The sequence below is a fragment of the Saccoglossus kowalevskii genome, chromosome 7 (genome assembly GCF_978046115.1).
Source record: "Saccoglossus kowalevskii chromosome 7, keSacKowa6.1, whole genome shotgun sequence".
In the NCBI taxonomy this organism is placed as follows: Eukaryota; Metazoa; Hemichordata; class Enteropneusta; family Harrimaniidae; genus Saccoglossus; species Saccoglossus kowalevskii.
The window spans coordinates 5,311,770-5,326,765 of NC_140647.1; the positions used below are offsets into that span (position 1 = coordinate 5,311,770).

The following is a 14,996-nucleotide window of genomic DNA, read 5'->3' on the forward strand; positions in this document are numbered from 1 at the left end:
TGAGAATTTATTTTTTATTGGTGGATATTTCCTGTCAGCAATCATATCATTTTAGAATGTGCAGAATGTTAATTCAATTCATATTTCGGGCACATTACTAGTATAATATTTCCTGTATTATGAAAAGCATAAACATAACAACAGCTGTTGATGGCTGATATGTTACCTTGTAACATTGAAATGAAATGCTGAGATTAGAGGAACCAGCATACTACTCATTATGTGTCACACAGAGTATCAGCTGTGCGTACATGCAAAGTAAATATGCTAAGAGCAATGTTGCAGCTCTCAATAGTTATCGAGTCACATATTAAACTGTACTATGGTATTTTTGTCTGCGGTATTCATGACAAAATTTTAGAAAAGGTAAATAAATGAAAATAAAAATCTAGTATGACTTTGATGTTGTTTTGTTATCACAAATCTAGTACATTACCAGTAGACAAAACAAGTCTGTACTGAAACCTACAGTACCATATGAAGTACCAAAGTGAAAGTCGCTATCACATACATAAGAATATCACATATCTCAGAATAAGTACTCATACCCTTCAAATCGAAAGGGGCAGATATAATAACATTTTAGCTGAGGACCGAATTTGCCCAGTTTGTGACAAACAAGAAATTGAAAACGAAAAACATTTTCTTCTCAATTGTGATTTATACAAGAAGGAACGAGAAATCATGATCAAGAATATTAAATACAATATAAGCAAATTGGGGACGGATGACGAAAAACTTACAAATATACTAAAAATTAAAAATGACAAAACAATCATTGAACTAGGAAAATTCATCCACACTTGTTTCAAATTACGACAAGAAAAAATCTTAAAATGCCAGTTGCCTCAACCAACCGCCAAATAATTTAATTTTATTTTTTATTTTCTATTGTCTTTGAATGTCTTGTTTTTTTTTTGTTTTGTTTTTTTTTTTTTTGCTATCTTTTTTGTATTACTTTATTGTATTTTCAACTAAGATCCCACTCCGGGATACGGTTTCAATAAAGATTATTATTATTATTACATAGTGCATTTTCTTTTATTCTATTACATATGACTGTGCTTCCAATTACTAAGGCTTCTTTCCCTGTAACTAAACTGGCTATTTTTTTCTCAATTTATTAATTATTGATCCATTAACATCAAGTTTCATGAAAATTTTTATTTATAACATATTTTAACATTTTGACATATTGTTTCAATATGTTAAGTTTAGAAAAGACTGGAAGAAATTTTTAAACAGGTAATTTTTTACCCCCCCCCATAGAGTCTCATATATTAACACTGTAATTTGTGTAAAGTAATAATAGTATACTAGTAACCTTTATCTCAAATATTTGGACCATATGATAGTCATATGACCGCCAGTATAAAAGCAAAGTATCAGCATGGAGGTATGTTTATATGTATCAGCATGGAGGTATGTTTATACCTCCATGGTATCAGCAATTTCCAAAGACTTTTGTGAAACTGTATTGTATTGAGTAAATAAATGTAAACTAAATAAACTTTAACCTCATACTTTGGACTGGTACATTTTGAGTGTATAGTTACAACTCACGTGAATAACATGTCCTCACGTGTGACAAATACAATGGTTTGTTCATGTGGTTTGTTCAATTAAAATTCAAAAGCCTACTGTGAGCAAGACCATTAATGCTTTAGAATTAAAAAAAAGAAACTACGTGTTGTTGTTTTTGTCAGCGTAATTAATTTAAGAAAGACGCATTGATTTATGTAAACTACAAAAGTACATGGACATGTATCACCAGTGATCGCAACAAACTTTTTAAAAGTCAAAGTTCGTATCTCATTCACTGATATGCAAATTTGACATGCAATCTTTGCAGGGCCCTCGCGTTGTAGTATTGTACGTACTTCATTCACGGAATTTTCCAACAGCTCTCGCACGCTAAAAAATCATATGAAGACCCTGGGATACCGATTGAAACACATGATTCTCATTAAAGCCTACAGTGAAATTAAAATCATAGTGAAAATGCAAAAACACATTATCGGTTGACCAAAGTTGATGGTGTACGACTGGGGCTTGGCTCTGATCCCCGTACAACTCGGGGGTCAACTTGACACTGCCGCAATCTGTGATGGGCGAAAATGTTCCGTGGTTTAATATCGCTTTAGAAAAACCAAATTACAATCAAAAGAATCTAGAAAACAAAAATGGATTTAAAACAGCAAAGCACCCGAAATATTGTACGTGTGTACATTCAATGAAGGTAAGCGGCGATTAGTTTCATTCATTTCCCAGTCTGCAGAGCCCGGCCCATCACTACTGAGAGATTGAATCAAAGCGATGCGAACGCCCGGTGCGAACGATCCAGTGTTGCCAATGGCAAGCTAACCAAATTGCCACTGGCATTTTAAACACACCATCCTGTACATCAAATATAACTATGAACTAAAAAAACAAACAATTTATGAATATACACTAAATAACTATTGTATTCTAATTACCAACCTTGTCATCTCGTCACCCTTCATTTCCACCACGGTTCCGGCTACAGACACAAATGACATTACAACATTAAAAACACACGTCGGCTAACAATTTCAATAATAACACACGAAACGGAAACAATTTCTTCAAACTTGCCCTGAATCTTCGACATTTTGCTGGATAATTGCTATAACAAATCGTGCTGAATATTAAATCTCGCGCAGTACCAATATACACGGCTTCTCGGTCGCGTGTCAACGAAGGGAAAAGTCCAGGCAGGAAGTACCACTCCAAATCTCGCGAGGTTTTGCTTACAACCGGGAAGTTAAAAATGGCGACCAAAAGAAAAGTAGACAGTCAAGTCCCGGCGGAAGAAAGCGACCGTCTTATTATTAGGCCGCTGTGAGTATATTATTCAATATGTTTTACTACAGCAGCGCAGAGTGTGTTTATAGATCTATATAAAGCTGCTGAATAATATATCTCTAGCATGCAGTCGAAGTCGTGTGCAGCGTTCGACTGCATCATTGTACACTGTATTTTATAACAACATAGCAAACACGTGTTTGGACGGCAGAATCGCCACCAATCACTCGCCCAATCCGCATATTTTAAATTTAGAAGAAGATTATTTGCCGTTGTATGAAAACAAACTTATTTAGTGTTTGGACATGTGCGAGGTGGTTGTTTACAAGTGCTCAAGTTTATATATGGAGGGGGGGGGGGGGGGGGTTACATATGACTACAATCAATGATTCCCGGCCAGATTCTAACTCGAACTCGGCCAGTTGTAATCTGTGGTCAGATGACACAAGTTTAAAGGGGCACCTACCAGTTAAGATTAATTTTACAACAAATTTACTTTCTGGATTAAAATAACAATGGATAACAAAAGATAGATTAACATTGTAAACAACATAAACAATAGTGTCCCATGATTCTTTGGTGCAATCCAAGGGATTGAGCGGTTCCCCTTTAAACTATATGTAACACTACACGCCCAACAACGCTACTGTTCTCCGAAATGTTGTAGATTTGAATTATTTACCGAGACTGTTGTCGATTTCATTGACGCAAGTTTACAGACACAGACATTACATCGGAAACACATACATTGAATTGACGACCCTCTGGCTCTGCTATGTAAAAACAACACGAATAATACTGGTCACCCATGTATTGTTTAGTATTTAATTTTTAAGTTTTGAATAAGATAGTCATACATTCGTTGTGTATTTAATATATTAACATTAGATATGAACACATATTAAATATGATTTACCTGTTTTGGGGCCAGAACGTCTAAACCAGGGCCGGATCGTCTTTTTTTACCTGGGCCGCAATTGGCTAGGGCCGGATCGTCTAGAAATCGACCACTGAATATGTCTACAATACATGACCATTTTTGCTGGTTCGAACCTGTAGGGCTCTGACAAAATGTTGTCGTGTAAACGCAACAAACATAATTTTACTGTTATGCATCTTGCTTTAGCTGTTAGATTGAGAGATTTGTCGCAGAGTAAACTTTGTCTAGATAGTTATTTTTAAGAATGTTTATTTGTTCGTTGAACAGTGAAATACAAATGCTCAGATATGATTGGTAGATGTTATATCAAAATAGAAACTTGTGAACAAATATTCCCAATACAGTCAACTACAGTAATTTGTCAGTTGTTCACAGTATCTTAATGCATTTGAATATATGTTAATTTGATACATCAGTGTGATTCTGTGTGTTTTTAATATGATAAAGAATGCTTACCCCAGTCCCTATAAGCATCTTTGACATTGCGCCAAGATTAACCAACTTGATTGTTTATATATTGCTTTGTTTTTTCATTCTCAGTGGAGCCGGACAAGAAGTTGGCCGATCATGTATTATGCTAGAGTTTAAAGGGAAAAAAATTATGGTAAGTTAGTAACTAAATATATGTGTGGTTGGCCTTGCTTAAATTTGTTGTTTAAGAGAAAATGTTGTTTTGTACCAGATTACGAGGGAGAAGTTTCACAACCTTTGAGGATTGAGATCATTTGCTGCATTATCAACTCGTGTCAACATCTTGTTATTCAACTTGAGGGCTCTTGCTTTATATATACCGTAAAATCTGTATTAGAAGCCGCATCCCTAATACAAGTCGCACCAATTCCTTTTGAACAATTGAGAACTAAAAATTAACCATTTCTCATATGTGTAGATGCTTGCATCCCCTCTGTTGCATTGTACCATTTTAATAAAAGCTGAGGCTTCAAATACAGATTTGACAGTACTTTTATTATTCTCTACAGCTTGACTGTGGAATTCATCCAGGTTTAAGTGGTATGGATGCACTGCCATATTTTGATTTGATAGAACCAGATGAGATTGATTTGTTACTTATCAGTCAGTAAGTATTTAGTATTATATTTCAAACATCTGTACACCGGAAATCTGTCTAAACCAAAAACTTTGTGATGTTTTTAATCTTCATTGCATGTTAATCAAAAGTAACATTCTTTGGGGAAATTTTGCAGTGCTTTACTAAGAACCTTTAGTGTCAGGTATAAGTGTTCGCGCTTAGCTCTGTAGCACGGGCTAAAAGGTCGAAAACGTTTGCCCATGCTAAGAAAATGTTCGTGAACAGTGTCCATTTGGAAGATTTACTTTTATATTCATAACTATTCATTTTGGTATGCCATTTCCAACATGAAAATGAACACAAGTACAACTCAAAACATTGTTCTTGAGAAAAAAATTAACAGAATGATTTACTTATCAGTATTTGTTCATCATTGTTCTTATATTAAAATTTTAGTTTTCACTTGGATCATTGTGGCGCCTTGCCATGGTTTCTTCAGAAGACTAATTTCCAAGGGCGTGTCTTTATGACTCATGCTACAAAAGCCATCTATAGGTGGCTGTTGTCTGATTACGTCAAAGTTAGGTAAGTTGACAGTGACTGGATTTCGTAATACACTAGTCTACCTTATACCTAGCATCGCTTTCCATGTATGATGCTTTCCCACCAATTCCTATTAACAAATCTGAGTGTGAATTTTTGATTTTTATGCTCCTCAGGAAATGTGCTACTTGATCAAATATTTTTTGTGTTTTCAGTAACATCTCAACGGAGCAGATGCTGTACACTGATAACGACTTGGAAAACAGTATGGACCGTATTGAAACCATAGACTTTCATGTAGAAACTGAAGTACTTGGAGTCAAGTTTTGGTGTTACAATGCAGGCCATGTGTTAGGTGCTGCAATGTTCATGATTGAAATTGCTGGCGTCAAGGTAAGAGTTTTATTTTGTGGAAAATTTGCCTGAAAACTCACAGAATTTAGTAGTTAAGTGTGATGCAAGACTGCAAAATAAACATACCAGGAATTATTTCTGTTCTGGGCAAAATAATTTTTAAAACTGGGTTTGAAATTATCAACAATTGGAATAATTTTAAATTTTCAGTTTTTACTTGATTGCATACAACATGGTTACTAAAAAAGATGGTTAGAAAATGCTATTGTTAAAGGTGTGAATCTGCCTAATCCTTCAAGGATGTGTGGCGCGCTGTGTACGCCCTCTATCGATTGAGATTTTAAGGCCCACCATTTTGTTTCTTTCTTGTTTTGATCACTTGATGTCCCTCGAATTTGAAATTTTCAGCTCGTTTTATATCCACGTTGAGGACAAGCTCAACGAAGAACTGTACTTACATTTCGGATGAGTACTATTTGTGACTGATAACATTCATAATCGAGAATCATCATTTATCGTTTTTACTGTAACCATGCATACAATTACTGTAGATTGTATATAAATTTCATTTGTTCACACACTATTTTGAATATCTAATTGTAACTATTTGTATTTCTAGTTACTATACACAGGAGATTTTAGTCGTCAAGAAGACAGACATCTAATGGCAGCTGAATTGCCATCAGTTAGACCTGATGTACTCATCATCGTAAGTATATTCTCTAGTTATTTACATGCAGTTCTAATACTGTATATGCTTGGGGGTGGAGCTACGTTACAAAACGTTCTGTGGTTTCTAAGACATGCACCACTGTACCTAGTATTTCAATGGGTTCTGCGCAAGATGCTGTGGAACACTGGTCCAAGAGCCAAAAAGCACAAAATCAACAATTGTGACAATCCTGAAATTTATATATGTTGTGCATATACACTGCTCACAAGAGTCTCTACAACTAGTCAAAAGTACAGTTTTTTTTGAGAGTTTTCAACCATCGTTTTCACTAGTTGTGGTTGTCTGGCAGTGAAAATGCCTCGCTCCCAAAAATAGAAATTAGATGGCATTCTTTCTGCATTCCTTCCATCTTTGTCTGTTACTATAGTTTTAGTTGTATAAAATGGCCGTTGTAAATAGCAGTAAAATTGGTGATCTGATTTGTGAAATATTGAATCTTTTCTATAGGAATCCACCTATGGTACACATATACATGAGAAAAGGGAAGAACGAGAAGCTCGTTTCACTGGTACAGTCCATGATATAGTCAACAGAGGAGGTAGATGTCTAATTCCAGTCTTTGCATTGGGAAGAGCACAAGAGTTGCTGCTTATATTAGGTAAATTATTAGGTATTAGGTAATTTTGGGCCAAATAAACATAATTACCAACTGACTACAAGTATTAATCACAATTTGGAAAATTTATGCAGAATTTTGTGGAAAGTACAAAAATGTACTTTGTTTCTTAAGTAACTTGTGATATACATTTAAGTACTTTCCAATATTATCTTTCATTAGAGTTGTGTCATGTATTTGCTATTTTCATTTATGTGGTTTCTATCGTTAATTTGTTTCTGTTGTTTTCTCAGATGAATATTGGGCTAATCACCCTGAATTACATGATATACCGATATACTATGCGTCATCGTTAGCTAAGAAATGTATGTCAGTTTATCAGACATACATTAATGCCATGAATGACAAGATAAAAAGACAGGTAAGACAATTCCACGGACATCATACGATTCAAGTTTCCTAGGCAGTGTCTGTTTGTACATTGCACAATAAATATACAATAATTCTGCAGTTGAGTCAAAGCATATATACAAGACAGAATTTGATTCGTCAAAAAACTGTCAACAAACAAGGTGTTCTTTGATTGGTCCAACTCTTAGGCGTTAGCCTTAGATACCCAACCAGACACAGTCAGTGGAGTATATCATTCTCCAACTCTTAGGCGTTAGCCTTAGATACCCAACCAGACACAGTCAGTGGAGTATATCATTCTCCAACTTTAGATGATTTAAATGATTGATATGTTTCCTTATTTTCGTGTTCAGATTACTATCAGTAATCCATTTGTATTCAAACACATTTCCAACCTGCGTGGTATGGATCATTTTGATGACATTGGACCGTCTGTTGTGATGGCCAGCCCTGGTATGATGCAGAGTGGACTGTCCCGTGAACTCTTTGAGAGCTGGTGTACTGATAGAAGAAATGGTGTAATTATTGCTGGCTACTGTGTGGAAGGAACACTTGCTAAGGTAAGGTATTGCTACGAAGTGATAGTGGTTGCTTACTGCAGGAAAAGATAGATCACATGCAATTGCTACTTATAGATTAATGAAGCCATGTGTGCATCTGTACATACATTTTGCACGTAAACATTGTAATAATGGTAGCATTTCAATTGAGTAGTCAACTTGACACAAAATATTTGACTTAAAAGATCATCTACCTGGTTACATTATATAATAAATGATTTTTGTTGTTCACATTTGGTATGCAGAATTGGATAACTACAATCATGAGTCAAGTTTGGAAAAACTTACTTTTGTTATAGAATTGGTGAGAATACAAATGTAACTGTAAATACTATTATTATATTATACCAGTGTATTATGCCTGCATATGCACAATTGGTTAAAAGAGTTCAATGCACTCTCATTAATGATTATGGTTATCTAAAGTAGACCCCAGATTATGAATAGCAAATATTGATACTAAATCATTATCTGTTGAAAATTAGCTATAAATTTGTATTATGCAACTTGTGCATGCATGTCATGAATTGTGTTGTATCCCATAGTAAACCAATTTTTGGGGGGCTATTTTTGCTCAATTATACTGCTAATATATGCAAGAGAGACTGCATCATAGTGATTGAACATGGCTATGGCTGTGATAGCAAATGTACCATCTTTTCTGTGTGCATGATGAGTTCTATTGATTTACATATAACATATGAGGCAGAAATAAGCTTGTTAAATCACTGATTCAGTCAGTCTCACATTTGTTGCACTCAAATTTTGTTTATTTTATATTTTTACTGAAAATGATCACAAATTCTGCCTGCTAGACAATGCCTGTTGAGTTCTATTGAGTACTAGTATTATTTTTTCCCCATTATTAGCATATCTTATCTCAGCCAGAGGAAGTGACCACAATGTCTGGACAGAAATTACCACTTAAGATGTCTGTAGATTATATATCATTTTCAGCTCATGCAGATTACCAACAAATCAGTGATTTTATACGTAAACTGATACCACCACATGTTGTAAGTATTCTTTCACCTTTATCATCTTAGCTTTTCAACAATGTAAATAATTTGACCGGCCCCTATTTCCTGTCATCAACACATTAAAATTACTACTTTTGGAGAATGGCTTTTTAAATAAGTTTGATGTTCAAGTAATGCTCTAAAATATCTGTTTATTTTATGAAAATATCATAGAGTACATTCATTCATTCATGTGTAGAGTACATATCTACATGCAGTGTTTTATTGATTTCAATCAAGATGGCCAACTGGCAGCCATTTTGTTTTTTGGAAAATGTGGTATAACATTTCCCATAATTGCAACTGGGACTGTGTTATTAACAATGACTTATGTTGGAAATATATTAATTCTTAATGCTCAGTGACATGATTTAATACATTATTATCTCTTGCAGATTTTAGTGCATGGTGAACAGAATGAAATGGGACGTTTGAAAGCCGCTGTGGTTCGTGATTATGAAGACAGTGATATTGACTTGCAGGTGCACAACCCTAAGAACACACAGGCTGTGGAGCTCTATTTTAGAGGAGAGAAAATGGCTAAGGTAATAAACCTGGTTTATGTCTAAGCAGTTCTGATGTTTAATACCATTTTTTTAGTTTTCTGTGTGTACTCATTAGTTCAATGAAACTGTGCGTAACAGTCAATAATTTGCATAATTATTAGCCATTTGTCTGTTTGACCTCAAAGTAAACCACTCAATGATTTCAATGTAACTTAGTACATAGGTGGTCTGGTCAGCTTTCTGATAGTAAATCTTTTTTGCATGGCTGGGCATGGCAGGGCTCATGTAACCTTAGCATTGAATGATCTTTTGCAGGATTAATGATTTGATAATTAATTTGCTATTCATCTCATTGTGTCAGGTGATGGGTAGTTTGGCATCTAAGAAACCTGAACATGGTCACAAAGTATCTGGAATATTAGTCAAAAGAAACTTCAACTATCATATAATAGCACCATCAGATCTTGGAAGTAAGCAGCCACAGTCTACTACTTTCTTTGTTAAATGCAGTGGTTGTGTATTTGATATGATTGTTGTCGTGCTATGCATGTGCCAGATATAGGTCTTGTACAAACTTTATGCAATAATCACACTTCTGTATAAACAACTTTGAGTGTTTCGCAGATCAGAGTGTGCAAGAAAACAGATGGCACCCAGGTGTTTATAGGGGAATTACAGTCCGTTTAAAGTTCCCTAATCGCCATGAGCATTGTGTCGATTTTGCTGAGATTAAAACTTACATGTACTTTGCTGCCATATTAAATTCTTAGTAGAGCGCTGTTGAAAAATCGATTTATCAACACAAATCTTGCACATGTGTGGCACAATGACCTTTGCCCTTTAACACAAAAGTTACTAGATACTTGGTGTAAGATTTCACACATACTTTTACCTTCAGTTTCTATTTCAGTTATGCATGAACAGATTATATTTAGTGTGAACATATACTGACAGAAATCAAGACAGTGTACACACCCATAAATAATGAATGAAACAAGTGAATAACAAAAATTCTTAGATAAGGACTTGTGGTTTGCCCTGTGTACGTCCGTGCACCCGTGCGTCCGTGATCACCTGTATCTCGAACATGCATGAACCGATTGAGTTCAAACTTCACTCATCCATCACATATTATATGGGACATATGCACATGCATTTTTTTTCATAATTCGATTAACGATAGCCGAATAGCGGCTATTTTAAGGCCGAAAATGCTTTGAAATTGCACATTTTCACCATTCCAGACCCGGATCTCAGTTATGCATGGACGGATTTTGTTCAAATTTGGTACATACATTAAACATAATAGGACCTTGATGCACGTCATTTTTTTCCCGGATCAAGTTCGAAATGGCCGACTGGCGGCCATTTTGTTTTAAAGAATTCAGTTCTGGATCCGTATCCGAGACATGTCTGGATTGATCAAGTTCAAAGCTTCACACACACATGGTAGATCATGTCACAAATAGACATGTGCATTTGTTTCATGATCCGCTTAACAATAGCTGAATGATGGCCATTTTAAGGCCGAAAATGCATCAAAATCTTGTATTTTCACAATTCCGGAACCGGATCTCAGTCATGCATGGATGGATTTTGTTCAGATTTAGTGCATATATTAAACATAATATAAGCTTGATGCACACCAATTTTTTCGTCGGATCAAGTTCAAAATGGCCGACTGGCGGCCATTTTGTTTTAAAGAATTTAGTTTTTGATCCATATCTCGGACATGCCTGGACAGATCAAGACCACACTTCACACACATCATACAATGTGTTGTACATATGCAGGGACATTTCGGATCAGACCACTGAAAGTGGTCTGAGATTTCGGTCATGATCTGCTTTGAATGTATATGTCACTCAAATATGACTTGTTCAATATTAAGTTCTGATGTTGTTAATTTCTGCGATTTTGTTGACAGGTTACACTGACTTAGCTGTGAGTACGGTGACGCAGCGTCAGAGTATCGCTTACAACGCTCCACTATCGTTGTTAACATACTACCTCACTCAGCTGTCTGGTGATATTGAACACACGGAAGTCCATGACAAACCGGCATTGAGAGTATTCAAACATGTCATAGTCATACACGAGGCAGCACTTGGCATGGTGACAATGGAGGTAGGTGGTTGATATTGCCATGAATGACAAGCATGTATATTAATACTAATGCGGAATAGACACTGTTGCATACTCAGTAACTCAAAACCACTTTCTTAATGTCAATTCCTATTATAGTGGGTTGCTAATGCCGTAAATGATATGTATGCAGACGCTGTCTTATCAGTAATTCTCAAAGTAGGATCAGACCCACAGGCACAGAAAGGTAAGTCATTTCATAGCTGTAAACTGATTCACAATAAAGATTTATTTATGTAGTGTATGTGGTGCACTTTCTCTCAAATAATGAATCAAGGGTTTAGTTTACTCAGATAATGCTTTTTATAGTATGTTTAATTGTAAATATAAATTACAGGCATATTAAGAACATGTAAACACATAAGACAAGATTCAAACTCACTCTTTCAATTTCAGTTAAACCAGCTCAGCCAATCAATGATGTTTTATATGCGGAGAGATTGACCAAATTACTGAAGGACATGTTTGGTGAGCAATCCATCCGCAGGAATGTATTAGGAAATGAAATCATGGTAACTGTGGATAACAAAACTGCTAGGGTACATGTAAATACTTTGGTAAGTTCAGTAAGCTAGTATTCATGGAAGGTTCAAAGCAACACTATAGAATTCCTGTTTAATCTTGCACCAAATCTTGGGCATGCATATACTCCAATAAACTTGGCACATAAATCAAGGGTCTCTGATGCATGCCATTTTTTTTATGGATCTGATTTGAAATGACTGACTGACAACCATTTTGTTTTCCAAAGTGCTGTTTCAGAGCCATATCTGTGAGATTGTAACCACATATGTCATTTTCTTTTGCAGGACGTGAAGTGTGAAGAGGATGAGAGTCTATTTCAAATGGTTTCATCAGCTGTTACTCGGCTACACCAAGCTCTCCATACTCCCTAGTTTCATCGGCTGTTACCTGGCTACACCAGCTCTCCATACTCCCTAGTTTCATCGGCTGTTACCCGACTACACCAAGCTCTCCATACTTCATAGTTTCTCCAGCTAAACCCGGCTGAACCAAGCTCTTTGTAGTTTCATCAGTTGTTACCCGGCTACACCAAGCTCTCCATACTCCATAGTTTCTCCAGCTAAACCCGGCTGAACCAAGCTCTTTGTAGTTTCATCAGTTGTTACCCGACTACACCAAGCTCTCCATACTCCATAGTTTCTCCAGCTAAACCCGGCTGAACCAAGCTCTTCGTAATTTCATCAGCTGTTAGCCGACTACACCAAGCTCTCCATACTACATAGTTTCTCTAGCTGAACCAAGCTCTTCGTAGTTTCATCAGCTGTTAGCCGACTACACCAAGCTCTCCATACTACATAGTTTCTCCAGCTGAACCAAGCTCTTCGTAGTTTCATCAGCTGTTACCCGACTACACCAAGCTCTTCATACAACATAGTTTCATCAGCTAAATCCGATTAAACCTAGCTCATCATAGTTTCATCAGCTGTTACTCGGCTACACCAGCTCTCCATATTCCAGTCTTATCAGCTGTTACCTGGCTACACGAAGCTCTCCATACTCTGTAATTTCATCAGCTGTTACTCGGCTACACCAAGCTCTCCATACTCCATAGTTTCATCAGCTGCTACCCGACTACACAAAGCTCTCCATATTCCAGTCTTATCAGCTGTTACCCGACTACACCAAGCTCTCCATACTCAATAGTTTCATCAGTTGTTACCCGACTACACCAAGCTCTCCATACTCCATAGTTTCATCAGCTGTTACCTGGCTACACCAAGCTCTCCATACTTTGTTGAGAGCCTTTTGTTATACCTACAGTTTTTGTATCAACTCACCATGAGTTGTCTTTGGACAAACCATGGTTTTTGAATCAATGCCTCGTTCGTTCGTCTTTTAACTAGTCATCTCATCTAAGCTGTTCATTGATACCCGATATGACAGCAAGTAGTAGACAAAGCTCATTATTGTATTAGTTTTTTTAAATCATCATACCAAGCCTTCAACTATCAAAGATATGCTTTCAAATTGGTATTATTCAGTTTATGTATGAATGCACACCAGCATGTTAGCAACCATCACATGGGACTCACCATTCCATTCATTTGCAACTATAATGGCAGTGTGTGTGGAATACTGAGATGAATAATCTTTACTGCTTCCAATAAGGATATATTCACTGTCTGTATATATTTATTTTGTATTTTTGAGTTGAAGACTGCCATACACTAACACAAATAATAAAAATTTGTTATAAAAACCAGTATTATTATTTTGTGTTTATGACTGTTCTTTGGTCATGTTGCTCTGTGTCTCCTAGTTACATATCTGTGTTTCCCAATTATGTGGCTGTGTTTTCCAATTATGTGGCTGTGTTTCCCAATTATGTGGCTGTGTTTCCCAATTATGTGGCTGTGTTTCCCAATTATGTGGCTGTGTTTCCCAATTATGTGGCTGTGTTTCCCAATTATGTGGCTGTGTTTCCCAATTATGTGGCTGTGTTTCCCAATTATGTGGCTGTGTTTCCCAATTATGTAGCTGTGTTTTCCGATTATGTGGCTGTGTTTTCCAATTATGCGGCTGTGTTTCACCATTATGCGGCTGTGTTTTCCAATTATGTGGCTGTGTTTTCCAATTATGTGGCCGTGTTTTCCAATTATGTGGCTGTGTTTTCCAATTATGTGGCTGTGTTTTCCAATTATGTGGCCGTGTTTCCCAATTATGCGGCCGTGTTTCCCAATTATGTGGCTGTTTTTCAGTATTATGTGGCTGTTTCCCAATTATGTGGCTGTGTTTTCCAATTATGTGGCCGTGTTTTCCCAATTATGTGGCTGTCTTTCCCAATTATGTGGCTGTGTTTTCCAATTATGTGGCTGTGTTTCCCAATTATGCGGCTGTGTTTCACTATTATGTGGCTGTGTTTACCAATTATGTGGGTGTTTCCCAATTATGTGGCTGTGTTTCCCAATTATGTGGTCGTGTTTCCCAATTATGTGGTTGTGTTTCCCAATTATGTGGCTGTGTTTCCCAATTACGTGGCCGTGTTTCCCAATTATGTGGCTGTTCCCCAATTATGTGGCCGTGTTTCCCAATTATGTGGCTGTGTTTCCCAATTATGTGGCTGTGTTTTCCAATTATGTGGCCGTGTTTTCCAATTATGTGGCTGTCTTTCCCAATTATGTGGCTGTCTTTCCCAATTGTGTGGCTGTGTTTTCCAATTATGTGGCTGTGTTTCACAATTATGTGGCAGTGTTTCACCATTATGTGGCTGTGTTTCACAATTATGTGGCAGTGTTTCCCAATTATGTGGCTGTTTTTCCAGTTTAATTGTTGTCAACTCCCCCCTAGACTCGAAGCGAGTTTGATTGCATTGAGTGACAGGTGGTGCCTGGATGCTGTTCAACCTCTT

At 36.5% G+C, this 14,996-nt stretch overlaps 2 protein-coding genes across 3 annotated transcripts in view; one reads left to right on the plus strand and one right to left on the minus strand.

Annotated features, from left to right (window-relative positions):
- Positions 1-2,753, minus strand: part of LOC100377033 (isocitrate dehydrogenase [NADP] cytoplasmic-like) — a 22,651-nt gene extending 19,898 nt beyond the window's left edge. Inside the window, exons 1-2 of one of the 2 annotated variants that reach the window (XM_002736572.4) lie at positions 2,617-2,753; positions 2,482-2,521 (exon numbers count right to left, since the gene is read on the minus strand). In XM_002736572.4, the coding sequence (XP_002736618.1) occupies positions 2,482-2,521; positions 2,617-2,632 (56 nt within the window). In that variant the 5' untranslated portion in view covers positions 2,633-2,753. Of the gene's footprint in view, positions 1-2,481; positions 2,541-2,616 lie in introns of those variants that run through there. The other variant, XM_006818749.3, reaches the window with a different exon arrangement.
- On the plus strand, positions 2,705-13,853 carry LOC100377481 (cleavage and polyadenylation specificity factor subunit 3). Its single transcript, XM_002736575.4, has 16 exons — positions 2,705-2,862; positions 4,307-4,370; positions 4,747-4,844; positions 5,253-5,381; positions 5,555-5,732; positions 6,313-6,402; positions 6,874-7,024; positions 7,276-7,403; positions 7,747-7,953; positions 8,823-8,969; positions 9,368-9,517; positions 9,840-9,948; positions 11,406-11,605; positions 11,723-11,810; positions 12,020-12,180; positions 12,433-13,853. The coding sequence occupies exons 1-16, from the start codon at positions 2,792-2,794 to the stop codon at positions 12,517-12,519; spliced, it is 2,058 nt and encodes a 685-aa protein (XP_002736621.2). The 5' UTR covers positions 2,705-2,791; the 3' UTR covers positions 12,520-13,853.
- The last annotated feature ends 1,143 nt before the right edge of the window (positions 13,854-14,996 follow it).

Bases quoted from the DNA above. Each gene is read 5' to 3' on its own strand.
- LOC100377481 (XM_002736575.4), top strand. From the start codon at position 2,792: ATGGCGACCAAAAGAAAAGTAGACAGTCAAGTCCCGGCGGAAGAAAGC. The intron at 4,371-4,746 runs GTAAGTTAGTAA...TATTCTCTACAG, and splicing joins TTAAAGGGAAAAAAATTATG to CTTGACTGTGGAATTCATCC. The intron at 4,845-5,252 runs GTAAGTATTTAG...TTAAAATTTTAG, and splicing joins GATTTGTTACTTATCAGTCA to TTTTCACTTGGATCATTGTG.